This window comes from Lepus europaeus, chromosome 18 (assembly GCF_033115175.1).
Source record: "Lepus europaeus isolate LE1 chromosome 18, mLepTim1.pri, whole genome shotgun sequence".
Lineage (NCBI taxonomy): Eukaryota > Metazoa > Chordata > Mammalia > Lagomorpha > Leporidae > Lepus > Lepus europaeus.
Window position 1 is genome coordinate 42,393,014 of NC_084844.1, and position 17,038 is coordinate 42,410,051.

The following is a 17,038-nucleotide window of genomic DNA, read 5'->3' on the forward strand; positions in this document are numbered from 1 at the left end:
GTGAGGGAAGTAGTTCTTACATTCTTATTAAATAAAAAAGTGTTAATCTGATCAGAAGAAAAAAACAATGCCCTATAAAACAGACCAATCTGTATCTCCATATTTCATTAATGTGTAACAGCTTGTCATTCCAGTAAAAAGGGTGCCAATTGTGCTAACCTGTACAATGCCTAATACTGTTGTTCCAATGACAAGATAATCTTATTTTGAGAAAAACCTTATGTTTCAAAAGATCATTTGCAAACTGTCATGCTTAGAATTCAGAACTCATTTTCTCCAAAGAATTGTAGCTCATAACTGTTGGACAGATTTTCATGCTGGTCTACAAAGGTTGTTCTAGCCAAAAACTTAATATATAATGATAACAGTAATAATAACCATGTTATCAATAGTGCCATTGTCAAGAGCTTTGGCTTAGATTTCAAATCCAACTCTGATTCTTACTAGTTGTGCTACAATGGATTAAATACAAAACAAACTGACTACAAATATATTACTTATTGTGCCTGGTAAATATAGATTAGGTTCTGCACAAGATTTTTTAAAAAGTGTTTATTTTCATGTACTTGAAGGGCAGACACATACATGCACACGGGAAGAAAGGGAGATGTGGAGGGAGGGAGAAAGAGAGGAAGAGGGAAGAAGGAGGGGGAAGAGAGGGGGAGAGAGAAAGAGAGAGAGAGAAGAGAGAAGAGAGGAGAGAGGAGAGAGGAGAGAGAAGAGAGAAGAAAGAAGAATTTTCCATCTGCTGGCTCATTCCCAAATACCCACAACAGTCAGGACTAAGCCAGGAACCCAGACCTCCTTCCTGGAGCCTAAGTACTTGAGCCATTCTCTTGTCTCCCAATATGCACTGGCAGGAAGCAAGATTATATAGGGAGTAGCTGGACTTGCACCAGCACTCTGAATGAGAAGTGGGTGTCCCAAGCAACAGTGAAACCTGCGTGCACCACAACCACCACCCCTGATTTTGAGTTGGTAGCTCAAGGTGGGATCTATGGATATCTGTGCTTATTTTCACTATCCAGTTCATTCTGATAGCTGGGTTTCAGTTTCTGTTGATGTACATGTCCACTACTGTTGTTAATGAAACCTCAGAAGTTTATTGTGAAGATTAGATTAGCAATTACATAATGTGCTATTTACCTGATGCAGAGGAAACAATCAGAAAATGCCAGCTACATCATTACTAGTACTCTCACCCAAAAAGCAACTGGCAAGAATCAGTAACATCCCTAAGAAGAAAATTCTTCACTGCAACATTTAGGTTTTGAATCTTTCATTATGCTTACAAAAATAATACATGCTCCTGACAACGAGTCAAAAAATACAGAGATATGTTCAGAAATAGTGTCACTGCTACTCTTTTCCCTCAATCATACTTCTCTGAAATAGGCACTGTTAATCATTTAATGTGCATATTTCTCAGTCTATAGATACATACGCACACATACACACACACTGTGCACCTTGCAAGTCATCTTTCTGTGTCTATTTTATTATTTTGAGATAACATTTTTAATTAACATTACAAAGACTTAATAGCCTATTAAATAAAAATTTCAACAAGTAGAAAGTAAAAAGACTATAGTCCAACATGAAATAGGCAAGGGCTATAAACAATAATCAAATGAAAAGATGTTCAATTTCAATCACATAAATTTTCAAATTTAAAATAAATTTTAAATTCACAAAATCATTATAAATAAAGCAATACATAATTTCTATCAATGTTTGGCAAATATTTAAAGCAAAATTTGACAAAACATTGTATTTGCACCAAAACTCATACACGCAGCATTTCTTCTGGTTTTGTTTGTTTGTTTGTTTTAATTTTAACTTCCACATGTAAGGGAGAACATGTGGTATATGTCATTCTGTGTCTTTTAAAAAGTATAATCCCTGGGGCCAGTGTTGTGGTACAGCAGGTTAAGCTGCTGCCTGTGAAACCACAGGAGTGCCAGGTAAGTCCTGGCTGTTCTACTTCTGATCCAGTTCCCCAAATGCTTACAACAGACAGGACTGGACCAGGGTGAAGCTAGGACACAGAAACTCAATCTACATCTCTAATGTGGGTGGCAGGAACCCAACTAGTTGAGCCATCACCTGCTGCCTTCAGGGTGCACATTAGTAGGAAGCTGGAATTGGAAACAGAGCCAGGACTCTAACCCAGCAACTCGGAAATGCAATGCAAGTGTCCCAAGCAGCATCTTAACTATTACACCAAATGCCTACTCCAGTGTTTTTTTAAAGCTGCCTGTAGAGGGTTTCTTTCTGCTCACACAGCATCCACTTTTTTCTGGGGTCATTAATCTAATTTTCCTTTAGGAAATTCTTTCTCTTTACCCATCTTCCAACACTGAACTCCAGGAATTCAAACATGATGCAGGCCTAGGTAACCAAGAAATGAATTCCTCCTTGCCATAGTGACTACACCTCAGGAGTTGGCAAGTGGCTCAAGACAGGTCAATAGGACCAACCACATTTGCTGAAACTACTGGGAAAGAGTTGCTTTTCTACTGGGGTTGATAGGCTGGAGGAAAAGCAAACAAACAAGCAAACATTGCTGGCCATAGCTTGGGAAGAGTTGCCTGTGAATAAAACCAACACAAAGTAGAATCAAGAGCCAGAGAAGACAGAAGCCTTCCAGAAGATACTGCATACAATTCTCCACCTGGTCCTATAAGAAGTTAGTACATCTGTTGATATTCTTAGGTATGTGTATCAGAAAATTCCTTTTCTTGGTTTACACAAATTTGGATTTCATTTCTATAACTCTTAACAAGCAAAATAATTTTTGAAATTTTTATTTGAAAGGCAGAGTGACAGAGAGGGGGAGAGATGGGAGATATTCATCCACTGGTTTACTCCCTAAATGGCTGAGGCTGGGTCAGTCCAAAGCCAGGAGCCCAGAGCTTCTTCTGGGTCTCCCACATTGGTGCAGAGGCCCAAGCACTTGGGCCATCTTCCACTGCTTTCCCAGGCACATTTTCAGGGAGCAGGACTGGAAGCAGAGCAGCTAGGACTTGAATCTGCACTCTGATCTGGGATGCAGATGCTGGAGTTGCAGACAGAGGCTTAACCCACTGTGTTATGACACTAAGTCCCATGTAATAAGCAACATAAACTCAACCCATTGTGTTATTCCATAATACATAGGTAGCATAGTTTATTCAGTAATTCCTCTTTCAAAACAGTTATATTGCTTTCATTTTTGTTGCTCACTATAAACAATGTTGCAACAACTGTCCTTGCTTATATGGTATTTCAGCTACTGCAAGACAAGAGGGTTAAAAGATATTGGAGGGAATTTCAGGAAAAGATTTGAAAGTAAATTATACCCTAATTATGGAGCACTACAGTAACACCTTGACAGTACTGACTCCATTTTGGAGCATCTGAGACTCCATCTTGGGAAAGCACTCACAACCCCCCCCCCCAACCCCCCCCCCCCCCCCCGGCTATAAAACACTCAGACAATAGCAGTCCACTACATCACACTTGGCAACCTGTATCACACTTGGCAAAGCATAGAAACCCCCTAGGCATGATCACTCAAGCTTAAAAATAGGCTGCATCTGGGTTAATGTTAAGATTGTAATTTGTCTATGTCCCACATATGATATAGGCCAATACCTGGATTAATGTCAAGATTATAACTGGTATTGTTAAGATTATAATTAATATTAGTTTCGCATAGGTTTTAGGTTAGCTTGACCCTAGTCACCATGTATTCCCCTTGATCCTAGCAACCATGTATTCCCCTCCCGATTTAGTGGTTTTTGCCTTTACTGTTGCTTTGGGCTTTGGGGTTGACAGTTCTTTGGGGGATAAGCCTTCTCTCCACTGCTGGCAATAAAGGACTGTCAAATTTTATCAATGTGTGGTGTTCCTCTGTTTGCACTCGCTCAGGTACAACAGCACCATGTTACAGGCCTGACTACAGAACTTGGACATGAGGCCAATGCTGTAGCGTAGTGGGTAAAGCCACCGCCTGCAGTGTTGGCATCCCATTTGGGCTCTGGTTCAAGACCAGGCTGCTCCACTTCCAACCCAGTTCCCTGCTAATGTGCCTGGGAAAGCAGTGGAAGATAGCCCAATTCCTTGGACCCCTGGACCCATGTTGAACACCTGGATGAAGTTCCTAGCTTCTGGCTTTGGCCTGGCCCAGCCCTGGCTGTTGTGGCCATCTGGGGAGTGAACTAGCAGATGGAAGATTGATTCTTTGTGCTTTTTCCTCTGCCTCTCCTTCTTTGTAACTCTGACTTTCAAATCAATCAATCAATATTGATATTAAAAAAAGAACTTGGACTTTACATGAGCAGTTAATGGGAAGGACAAAATTCGATGTGTGCTAGAATTCACACTCAGAAGTAATGTTAGAGTGATCTGGCAGTAGTAGGCAGCAACAGCAACATTAGTACAAATAAGAGAAAATGGGGCGGCACTGTGGCGCAGTAGGTTAATTCTCCATCTGCAGTACTGGCATCCCATTTGGGCACTACTTCTAGTTCTGGCTGTTCCTCTTCTGATCCAGCGCTCTGCTATGTGGCCTGGCAAAGCAGTAGAAGATGACCCAAGACCTTGGGCCCCTGCACTTGCATGAGAGACCCAGAAGAAGCTCCTGGCTTCAGATCAACTCAGCTCTAAATATTGTGGCCATTTCAGGAGTGAACCAGTGGATGGAAGACCTCTCTCTCTGTCTCTCCTTCTCACTGTCTTTAAATCTCTCAAATAAATAAATAAAATCTTTAAAAAAACCACAACAAAAAAGAAACAATGAGAGTCCCAGCAATGCAGCTGGAAAAAAGTTCCAAAGACATTTCTAAGGTACTTAACAGTAATTTTAAACCACAGAGGGTGAATTTTAAAAAACAAAAACCCTAAAGTAAAACACATAGCTAAGGATTGCTTTCGATGAGAGAACAGTGCTGTGTGGTCACATTTTGAACCACATGACTGCTAGGCCAGGAGCACAAACTTGGCTTAGAAGCAGCCAGCAATCTACTGCTAACATGAAAGATTTTACCAGAGACACGGTTTAGCTGAACCACATTTTCATTCTGGAACTTCAGGAATGCAGCACTGAGGAAATGAAAAGATTGCTAGCTGGGGATAAAGCTGAATAGATACAGAAAGCAGCCAGGAGAGAGCACAGAGCCCGAGCCTGTTCTGTAGCTAACACCCAGCTTTGTGCACATCTGGCAGGCCCTACGCTAACTCATGCTTTTCCCGAGTTCTCTCTTCTTGAGAAAATTAAGATTTCTTTGCAATCACAAAGGTCTAATTAAAACACCTTAAATGTTTTGCCAGGATCTCACAGATAAAATCAAGACTTGACAACCAATAATAAGGAAGATAAGAGAAAGAAGAAAGAATTTAAGGTGGTTAGTCTCCAGATAGGGAGCTGAAAGGGTGACTAAAGAGAACAGAGAATACCTGGTGAGGAAGAGACCGATGGGAATACACACTGAATTAACTGCTGGACGCTTTCAGTCAGAAATCTCTAAGGAGACCGGAATCCATAATTCAAAAATATTACCTAAGCCATGGCACACAGGGCCTCAGTGGAAATGTCATATCAAAGTGCTCCTTGACAAAGTCGGCCGCAAGAAGCAAGGCCCTGCCTAACTGCTGGATTTCCACAACTAGGAGACTGGGCTGGCTTCTGTTCAGAGCTGCTGTGCTCTCACTCGGTCTGGAGGTAGGGAATCCCGTCAGGTGAAAACCAAGGCCAGAAGGGGCTCCAGCAGGTTTAAGTAACAAACTAAAAGGATTAAAAAGTTGAAATTGGCAGGGTCATTTAACAAAAAAAAAAAAAAAAAAAAAAAAAGACAACACAAAAGAAAATAATCTCTAGACAACTTTATAGGCCACAGAACACTATACAGGAGAAGTAGACAGTTTTCACTTTTAACACATGAAGAAACAGGCTCAGAAGAGGAATTTGTCAGCCACTGAGCAGCAGAGCTAGGAATCCCTAGCACTCTCAAGCCTCGCCCTGCACAGGTTTTGTGGAAACCTCACTGGCAGGTTCCCACTGACAGGGTCTGCATGCTGGCAGTCTGCCTGCCTTATCCATTTCCAGATCAGTACAAAGAAGGAACACAAACTTACAGTTGCTGCTTGCAGGAAAAACAACCAGCTTTGACATTCTGCTCCTTGTAAACTAACAAGAATTTAAAGAAAAGGCAGTGGGATGGCACACATCTAGTAACCTCTCAGCAATGTCTGTTTTACATTTATTTGGACAAAATAAAGTAAAAATATTCTAGTTATATTAAAGTCTGGGGTTGAAACAAGTGTGGTTCAGCTCAAGAGCAAAATAAAAAAAAATGATTTTGGGCCATTTGGAAATGGCAACTGAGAAGCCGGCTGAAGGGGGGACTCGATGGGAAGGAAGGAAGCCACTCAGAGTGGTTGACGATGAGGGGCAAGGACAAATGCATCTTCTATGCTCCCTCAGTTCCCCAGTCCCCCAGTTCTTTGGACTTCTTGGTCTTGCTATCTGAAGCATCTGATCAAACAAGTTTCCCATCTCCTACCTTTATTCCTTCAACCCTCTCCCACTGTTTCTCAACCGTGATTTGTTTCCTACACATTGCCAATTACTGACACCTGTGACTATTAAGGCCACTGACATAATTCCTAGATTTGTGTTAAATTCAGAAAAATCAGAAAGACTAGGTCTAAAGAACAACAGAACGCAGACTAAACAGAGTCTTCAGTGGTGAGTGGTCTCTCTGTTACTTCACATTGTCTCTAAGGTTCAGTTGCCTGTCAATTTATATTGTACCAGAGGGGAAGTAGTAAAACTGACCAAATAATGTCATACCTGAGTTCTCAAAGGCATAATGAAGCAAGACAGACAGTGGCATGGAGGACAATGCAAGCACCGTCCCCATCGCTAAGGAGGAGCTCCCAGCATCTCCAGAAAGGTCCTCTGGAGTAGCCTTTGACTGAGGAACACACCAACAAACATAGCCCATTTTTTCAGCTGTCCGTTGTGTTGTTTAGACAGACAATTCCCACAGCTCCTCTGAATTAATTTCTAATTCCCTAATACAGCCTTACACAGCACATTACCAAAGTTCTCAGAAATAGGCACTTAGCATTTTATCTCTTCTTTAAAAAAAAAGTTTCTGATCATCATGTGGTAGGTACTATATAGTACCTGAATAATATATATATCTGAAAACAATAATATATAAATATATAAAAAATAATATAATATATGAAAATAATATATAAATATATCTGAAAACAAAGATACTTCTTGAGTTTTCACTCAGGAATTTAATTAATCCATGGTAGGTAATTTTTTAAACCTGATGCAGGACAGAGAGGCCGACAGGAAGGAAGTGGCCTGAGAAATAATTAACATATAGGCATCATTTAGGAGGAGAAGGCTGCTCACACAGTTATACACTCTAGGTGAACTTTTCAATTTCTAAATCAAACAGGAAAAGTGAAACTACTTATTATTTTTAAAACTCTGTTAAGAGACACTGAAGCATAGCATTTCTTACCTCCGTGCAACATAATAAAAAATAGGATTCCCAGCTTTGGAAGTCCCAGCTTGGTAGAAAATACTTAATGTTTTCAAAGCCTTGAACTCTTCTTTCTCATGTACCTGATGCCTAAAAGATAAAAGAATAACTCAGAGGCTTTACATTGTCCACTAAGAATTTATGAAAATCTATGATTACACAAAGGATAAAATATTTTTAAAAAATGACAAAATATTTAAAAAGTAACCACTGTTCTGAAGAGCAACTTGGCAACAGGCACCAAAAATTTCAAGATGCTACTCTCTGAATCACAAAAATACTTTTAGGACTATGCTGAGGAAACTACCAGACAGGGATATTAGCCATAGGACTGTTTTTGCTCACTTTTTTTTTATTCCAGGTACAAGTTTGTGAAACTCTATTTTTTATGAGTTCAGTTTAGCAAGCTTTTTCTTTACCAGTTTATGGATTTTGAATGGATGAGATAGTCTTCCTTTGCCAATGTTTTCTTTGACTCTGGGGGATTTACCCTCCTGAATGATATGAACAGAGTTTTCTAGGTGGTTACTCAATTGTTGCTATCAACATTGTTTACTGAAAGTCCATTTTAATTTCCCTGATTTTGAATACTATTCTTTTATCGTACATTAAATTCCTATATTTACTGAAAGATATTTATGAAAAAGCATGGGTTAATTCTTAAATATATTCTGTCTAAAACTCAGAGTGCTTCTTTAATCTCAGGATTCATGTCATTCACCAACCCTGGGAAATTCTCATCCATTCTCTCCCCAGATATGACCTCTTCCCTACTCTCATATTAAGCTTGATTTCTGCCACATCTATAGACAGATGCTGGACCTTCTCCCTCTATCTTTTGTTATCTTCTCTCACACTTTCCATCTCTTCATCTCTCTGTACTAACATTACTGGTAATTTATTCAGAAAATATCCTCCAATGATGTATTTTAATAATATTTTATTTTTTATACAGGTTGAATATTCCTTATCTGAAATGCTTGAGACTAGAAGTATTTTGGATTCTAGATTTTTCCAGCTTTGGGAATACTTGCATCTACATAATGAAATATCTTAGAATAAAACTGAAGTCCAAATCTGAAACTCATGTTTTATATAGACCTTACACATAGAGCCTGGAGGTAATTTTATATAATACATTTAGTGCACTTGCATTTTAGCTGCAAACTATCATGTAAAGTCAGTTACGGAATTGTGCCATCATGTCAACAAGTTTTGAATTTTGGAGCATTTCAGCTTCCAGGTTTTTGGATTAATGATGATCTACGTGCATACATTTTGTTTTACCAGGTATTTCCATGTGTCTTGCATTTTGGGGAATAGTTTGCGTTAGCTCAGTCTAACATGTTGTTAATACCAGACTAGCGTTTGTTTAACAGTCATGAGAACAATCTACAGATCATTTGACATGGGAAACAGGTATATGTACAGATTGATAAATTATGGAGAGGTTATTTATCAAATGTTAACTAAATTATTCAAGAGGTGGGACAGCAAAATTTGGTTTTACTTTCTACTCTGTATTTACATATTTTCCATAGTTTGATAGGTGGGTTTTTAATTTGACAAAATTACAATGTGACCTTCATTTTCTTCAAATAACCATGGGTCTCAAAGAACATCAGTGGGAATTTAGAAGAGAACCAAAATAACTTGAAATATTTATTGAACACTTTACATGTACTACATATTCTTCTACATGCAGTACATGGATTAGACTGTTCCGTCTTCAAAAGCACAGAAGACTGCTTTGCAAAGGAGCAGGGTCTTGGGTAAAAGGCAGTAACGAAGTGATTTTCTCAGAAAAATGAAATACTGGCTGAGATGTTCATAGTAATGCTGAATTAAAAAGTTTGATACTTTTATACTATGTAATTTTCACATAGGTAATATGAAAATTTCACATGGAAAATACTCCTTTAATTACACAAGACTGAATGTTTATTATACAGAAAAATTTAACAGAGCTAAAAGAGAAAAACAAGATGGAAAGATTATATATTTAAACATTCTTATATTCTCTTATATATTCACATATTCTTTTAACATCATCAGTGAATTAGAGACATGTACAAAACTGTGATCCACATGTAACATGATTAGTACAGTAATAGGCACTTACAATGTAAGACATATTACAAGCAAATATTTCATGTGAATTAACTTCTGAATGCCAGATTCTGTTTTTTCGTTCTGCTTTTGGCATATACTGTGAACAAAACACTTAACCCATGACCACTAGGTGTATCTGCTAAGTGTAGAGTACTGAGAACGATACTTTAAAACCTAAAGAATTCAACAAAACAGCATACAGCAATCTAACAAGGAGGATCTTTTAGTTCACAAGTGAAATTCCTCTGGGATTCAAAGCAAATGTCCACAAAAATTTTATAGGAACACCGAAGTATATTTTCTGAACTTTAATTTTAAAAATTTAAGCTCATTAACTTCAAAGTTAAGGATGATTCTGAAAAATACTATAGCATGGCAATTTAGAATCTAACACCTAAAACCAAAAAGCTTATGACTTGGTTGGGAGTCTCAGGCAAACCAGTTAGTCATATTGAGTTATTTTTTATAACATGAAAATAATGATGCCTACACATCCCTTTAAGTATTAAATGCAAAAACACATCAAAGCTAGATGACAAAGTATGTGTCAGTAAGACACTATCATTTTTCTAGGAAAATCAACACATAGAACAACAGACACGAAGGAGCCTTCAAAACACTAATGAGAGATGTGTGGTAATCAAAACCTATCCACAGGCCAGCGCCGCGGCTCACCAGGCTAATCCTCCATCTTGCGGCGCCGGCACACCGGGTTCTAGTCCTGCTCGGGGCACCGATCCTGTCCCGGTTGCCCCTCTTCCAGGCCAGCTCTCTGCTGTGGCCAGGGAGTGCAGTGGAGGATGGCCCAAGTCCTTGGGCCCTGCACCCCATGGGAGACCAGGATAAGTACCTGGCTCCTGCCATCGGATCAGCGCGGTGCGCCGGCCGCAGCGTGCCTACCACAGCAGCCATTGGAGGGTGAACCAACGGCAAAAGGAAGACCTTTCTCTCTGTCTCTCTCTCTCTCACTGTCCACTCTGCCTGTCAAAAAACAAACAAACAAACAAACAAAAAAACCTATCCACAGATTTCAGATCTTTCTGCACAAAAATAAACTTATTATTTAATTTCATTCTTATAAACTTTCTGAGGGTATTAGGCCATAGCACTTGAAAAATTCATGGAAACAAAAAATTTTTCAAAAATAATGTGCATTTTACATGAACTTTTGAAAAATCCCCACAGAAAGGATAGGAAAAAAGCTGGGTCTCAAAACATGGCCATGGGATGATGATTAGGTACATCTCTTCTGACAATCTTCCAAATTATAAGCATACTCAACAAGTGCCTGGCGACAAACTTTGCTTCTGAACTGAAAAGAAAGCAATCATTATTTCAAGATTGTACTTTACCTTGTCATAAATTCCTCAAACTTGGAGCTGGTAAGGTTAAGGCTGGACCAGTGTGTGTCTGCCACAGGCTTGTGCTCTGGAGGGCCCAGGTATGCGAGAAGGGTTGCCATTTTATCAAAAGGTCGTCTTCCAACAGCTTTATGATCCCTAGACACAGCAAACCACTTAGAAAAAAAGGTGGCAATTCACACTTAACAGGACAGATTTCTTTAGAATTGTCACTGGTTGTTTTTCTCTTTACTGCCAGCTGGTGGTCCCTGCTAATTTGTAAACAGCACAAAAAGACCTGATTATAAATGTACACTGAAAGATCTTAGAAATGAACATTCCCCAAACTACAAAAATTCAGCTTTTTCTCGAGTTCATAATTTGTTCCCATTTAATGGTCAATCGATCAATAAGTGAAAGTAATATTCCAATTCACTTTCTCTCAGGGTAGTAAGAATCCATCCAGACAAACCAGTATTTAAGAAAACAGATCACTGCTCAACCAAGGGAAACATGAATTTTCAAAAACCACTGAACACTTACAACTGTGTAAGAATAACAAGATACTATTTCACAAAGGTCAAACTAGCAAAAATCATGAAGCCTAAGAATGACAACTTTGGTGAGAAAGTTTATAAAGAGATACTGGCACACAGTGGCAGTCAAAGTATAAACTGGGATGCGCACTTTGAAAAGAAATTTGGTGGGGCTGGTGCTGTGGCATAGAGGGTAAAGCTGCCACCTGCATTGCCAGCATCCCATATGGGTGCCGGTTCAAGTCCCAGCTGCTCCACTTCTGATCCAGCTCTCTGTTATGGCTTGGGAAAGCAGAAGAAGATGGCCCAAGTCCTTGGGCCCCTGCACCTGCGTGGGAGACCTGCAAGAAACTCCCGGCTCCTGGCTTTGGATTGGTGCAGCTCTGGCCATTGCAGCCAGTTGGGGAGTGAACCAGCAGATGGAAGATCGATCTCTCTCTCTCTCTCTCTCTCTCTCTCTCTGCCTCTCCTTCTCTGTGTAACTCTTTCAGATAAATAAATCAATCTTTTTTTAAAAAAAAAAAAGACCAAAAGCAGAAAATGAATAAAATAGAATGGGAGATTAAAAAAAAAGAAAGAAAAGAAATTTGGCATTATGTAATGAAGTTGAGGCTGGGATACACTGCAGACCTGGCAATTACACACTTCAAGTAATACAGGAGATGAACAAGAAGGTATTTATTGCTGAAAGCAAACCTAATCATCCATCAAAATAAGTTGTGACAGTCATTCAATGAAACACTAATGTAAGTCAAATAAAAGATAAATCTCAGGGCTGGCGCTGTGGCATAGCAGGTAAAGCTGCTGCCTGCGGGGTCAACATCGTATATGGGCACCAGTTTGAGTCCCGGCTGCTCCATTTCGATCCTGCTCTCTGCTATAGCCTGGGATACCTGCACCTGCATGGGAAGACCTGGAGGAAGCTCCTGGCTTTGGATAGGTGCAGCTCTGGCAGTTGCGGCCAGTTGGGGAGTGAACCAGCAGATGGAAGACCTCACTCTCTCTCTGCCTTTCCTTCTCTCTCTAACTCTGACTTTCAAATAAATAAATAAATCTTTAATAAAAGAACAAAGATAAATATCAAATAGAATGCTGTATGAATAGGCTATATTCATCACATTATTGCTGTAAAATTTTAAAGCACACAATACCATTTTGTATATTTCTATAATTTCCTTGTTGTTAGTAACATATATGAGTAGAACACTATAAAAACAAAGCTAGAAGCATATCAAACAACTTTAAAGTAGATATATCTCTAGAAAGAGTAGTATAGGAATGGGATTGTCAAGAGGAAACCCCAAGAAATAAAATGTTACAAAGTCCCAAATTAACACAGAAAAATAATGTTAAAGCTAGGCAGCTGACAAGGATCTCATATTACTATCTACACCTTTTTCTATGATTTAAATATATTTAAAAAAAACTTTTACATATTTGATAAGGAGAGACAGACAGATACTATGCTCCTGTCTGCAGGTTCACTCCCCAGATGCGCTCAACCGCTAGGGGCTAGACCAAGCGAAAAGCCAAGAACGCGAACAGGTCTCCAGGTGTGTGGCAGAACCCAAATACCTGAGCACCACTGCTGCCTGCCAGAGTCTGCATGAGCAGGAAGCTGGGGCCAGCAACACAACCCAACATGGGAGGCAGGTGTCTTAAAAGTTAGGCAAAATGCTTACCTACCTCTGAAATGTGCTTAATCTTTAAACAACAAAATTCAAAAATCTCTCTAGATTAATCTGTGAATATATATGTACATTACATAAAAGAAAATGTTCACATAAAAGATCCATAGCTTACTTTGTTGTCACAAAGATACACAGACATGCATCAGTTATGCCCCAGCCTTCCTGAATTCCTTAACAATACATAAAGGATTAAAATGCCCTCTTTGGCCGGCGCCACAGCTCACTAGCTAATCCTCCGCCTGCGGTGCCAGCACTCCGGGTTCTAGTCCCAGTTGGGGCGCCAGTTCTGTCCTGGTTGCTCCTCTTCCAGTCTAGCTCTCTGCGGTGGCCGGGGAAGGCAGTGGAGGATGGCCCAAGTGCTTGGGCCCTGGACCCGCATGGGAGAAGAGGAGGAAGCACCTGGCTCCTGGCTTCGGATAGGCGCAGCGCCAGCCGTAGCGGCCATTTGCGGGGTGAACCAGTGGAAGGAAGACCTTTCTCCCTTTCTCTCTGTCTCTCTCTTTCACTGTCTAACTCTGCCTATTAAAAAAAAAAAAAAAAAAAAAAAAGTCTGAAACTCACTTCACCTTTGTCCGTAATGGAACTCCTCATACATAAGAATCTGGATCCTTCACACATCTGCATAACTAGAAAGGGCAGCAAGTAACCTATGGCACAAGAAACTTTAATTTGGAAAACAAAATCAACAGCACCGAGGTAGGCCTGTTGATGAGCTGACACAACTTAACTTTTTGAAAAAGTCTTCATTTCTCTTTCCATACCATAATTCTTACTCCAAGAAGACACAAAGTAAAAAAATCACTATTCACACCTTATTAACATAGATCTAAACAGAGAATGTTCAGTTCCCCCATGACTGGGAAGACTTACCTATTGCTGGAAAGATACTGGCCAATTTTCTCTTGATTGTTCCAAAGAAGACGATGTAAAGCAAGCACATTGCCATCACTGATGAAGGAAAGACTATGATTTACTGCATCACTTGTAGGGCAATCTGACGCTATATCAAGGAAAAACCTTCAAAAATGCAAAGCCATTAGAATTTTCTACATCAGATACACTCATAGTTAAATTTATACCAAGTGCACAGTGTGAAGTAACTGAGATAACAAAGATGGAGGGCTCATTCACACAGCATGATTACCAGCAAACAAAGCAAGAAGGACCAGGACAAAGTTGGAATTCCATTTCTAGGATCTGACTTTACCTTCAGAGTAGGATCTTAAGTCACAGAACCACGAATACATGGTTGAGAAAAGTTAATATTTTACAAATGATGAAACTGAAGCCCAGACAAGATAAAAACCTCCCCAAAGCTACACAGCCTATTAGATCAGACACCTGATCAGAACTGTGGTTCTGGGGCTGGTGCCATAGTGCAATAGGTTAATTAATCAGTGGGTTAATCCTCCACCTGTGGCGCTGGCATCCCAGATGGGTGCTGGTTCTAGTCCAAGCTGCCCCTCTTCCAATCCAGCTCTCTGCTATGGCCTGGGAAAGCAGTAGAGGATGGCCCAAGTCCTTGGGCCCCTGCAACCGGGTGGGAGTCCAGGAAGAGACACCTGGCTCCTGGCTTTGGATCGGCACAGCTCCAGTCGTTTCGGCCATCTGGGGGGTGAACCAATGGAAGGAAGACTTTTCTCTCTTTCTCTCCCTCTCACTGTCTGTACCTCTACCTCTCAAATAAATAAATAAAATCTTAAAAAAAACAAAAGAACTGTGTTTCCCTGAGATTCTGTGAGTAGGCAGTCTGCTAGAATCTGAATCCCATGCCAACCTTCACCCTCTCTCGCACATGGCTTACACTGCAGCAATCTACCATCTAAACACTAAGTTCCCTAACAGAAGGGGTTCACAACTACGACAATGATAAAACGGAAGAGAGAGTTGTACAAGGCTGGGACTACAAGTAAGATCAATTAGATTCATACTGTGTAAAAAGTTGAACTCTGGACACTTCACATCTACAAGGCACTTCCTTGTGAATTATCTCGTTTGCTTCTCTGAAAACAGCTGAAGCAAACATACATGGTACTATTCCTACTGGTAAATTCAGAAATAGGGTCAAATAACTAATTAGCTATGCAAGTTCAGGAAAGTTTTCTAAAATCATTAAATCTCAAGAGTTGTTCAGTTACTCATAAATAAAATCTTACACATTTGTATTACTTGGTTTAAAGAGCAACCTTTTAATTCACATATACTTCTAAAGTAGAATTATCAAAAATATTTTAATATGAAAAAACACCAATTGGGGCCGGTGCTGTGGCGAAGCAGGTAAAGCCACCGCCTGCAGTGCCAGCAGCCCATATGGGCACCTATTCAAGACCTAGCCACAGCTGGCGCCGTGGCTTAACAGGCTAATCCTCCACCTTGCGGTGCCGGCACACCGGGTTCTAGTCCCGGTTGGGGAACCAGATTCTGTCCTGGTTGCCCCTCTTCCAGGCCAGCTCTCTGCTATGGCCCCAGGAAGGCAGTGGAGGATGGCCCAAGTCCTTGGGCCCTGCACCCACAAGGGAGACCAGGAGAAGCACCTGGCTCCGAAGTACCTGGCTCCTGGCTTCGGATCAGCGAGGTGCGCTGGCCGCAGTGGCCATTGGAGGGTGAATCAATGGCAAAAAGGAAGACCTTTCTCTCTGTCTCTCTCTCTCTCACTATCCACTCTGCCTGTCAAAAATAAATAAATTAATTAATTAAAAAAAAAAAAGGGAAAAAAAAAAAAAGACCTAGCTACTACATTTCCAATCCAGCTCTTTGCTATGACCTGGGAAAGAAGTAGAAAATGGCCCTAGCCTTGGGCCCCTGCACCCTCGTGGGAGACCTGGAAGAAGCTCCTGGCTCCTGGCTTTAGATCAGCCCAGCTCTGGCCACTGTAGCCATCTGGGCAGTGAACCATCAGATGGAACACCTACCTACCTCTCTCTTTAAAAAAAAAAAAAAAACAACAATTAAACAATATTATATATTATCAACACAAGTTCTTATTTTTATTTATTTATTCTTTTTGAGGGGCAAAGAGAGAGAGAGAGAGACAGAGATTCCATCCACTGGTTCATGCCCCAAATGCCCACAATGGTTGTGAGCTGGGCCAGCGCCTGAAGCCAAGAGACAGGCACTCAATCCAGGTCTCCCACAGAAATGGCAGAAATTCAGTCACTTCCACCATCACCACAGCCTCCCAGTCTGTATTAGCAGAAAGCTGGAGTCGGGAGCTGGAGCCAGGTTTCAAACACAGGCACTCCAATTGAGGGACAGACACAGGCATCTTAACACCAAGGCCAGGGGTGTGGAAACGTTTTTCTGCCAAAGGTCATTCGGATATTTATGCTATTATTTGTAGGCTCTACAAAATTACCAACTTAAAAATTAGGCTGCTGGGGGCCAGCGCTGTGGCACAGGTTAATCCTCTGCCCTTGGCACCAACATCCCATATGGGTGTTGGTTCTTAGTCCCAGCTGCTCCTCTTCCAATCTAGCTCTCCGCTATGGCCTGGAAAAGCAGTGGAAGATGGCCCAAGTGCTTTGAACTCTGCACCTGTGTGGGAGACCTAGAGGAAGCTCCTGGCTCCTGGCTTCGAATTTTCTCAGCTCCAGCTGTTGAGGCCATTTGGGGAGTGAACCAACAGATGGAAGACCTTTCTCTCTGTCTCTTCCTTTCACTATCTGTAACTCTGTCTCTCAAATAAATAAAATCTTTAAGAAAAAAGAAGTAGCCTGTTGTAGATGTACGGAATTGTGAGTCCTGCCTGTGGTGGCCATGACAGGGCCAGACACATGATTTCACTGAATCCTATGGCCTGCGGGCCAGAT

The 17,038-nt window shown here is 40.7% G+C and overlaps 1 protein-coding gene across 2 annotated transcripts in view; it reads right to left on the reverse strand.

Annotated features, from left to right (window-relative positions):
* NF1 (neurofibromin 1) overlaps nucleotides 1-17,038 on the reverse strand; it is a 291,063-nt gene that overhangs the window by 96,686 nt on the left and 177,339 nt on the right. For both annotated transcript variants that reach the window (XM_062175267.1, XM_062175266.1), the window contains 3 exons: nucleotides 14,100-14,246; nucleotides 11,015-11,161; nucleotides 7,530-7,640 (listed from right to left, as the gene is read on the reverse strand). In XM_062175267.1, the coding sequence (XP_062031251.1) occupies nucleotides 7,530-7,640; nucleotides 11,015-11,161; nucleotides 14,100-14,246 (405 nt within the window). The remainder of the gene's footprint in view (nucleotides 1-7,529; nucleotides 7,641-11,014; nucleotides 11,162-14,099; nucleotides 14,247-17,038) is intronic.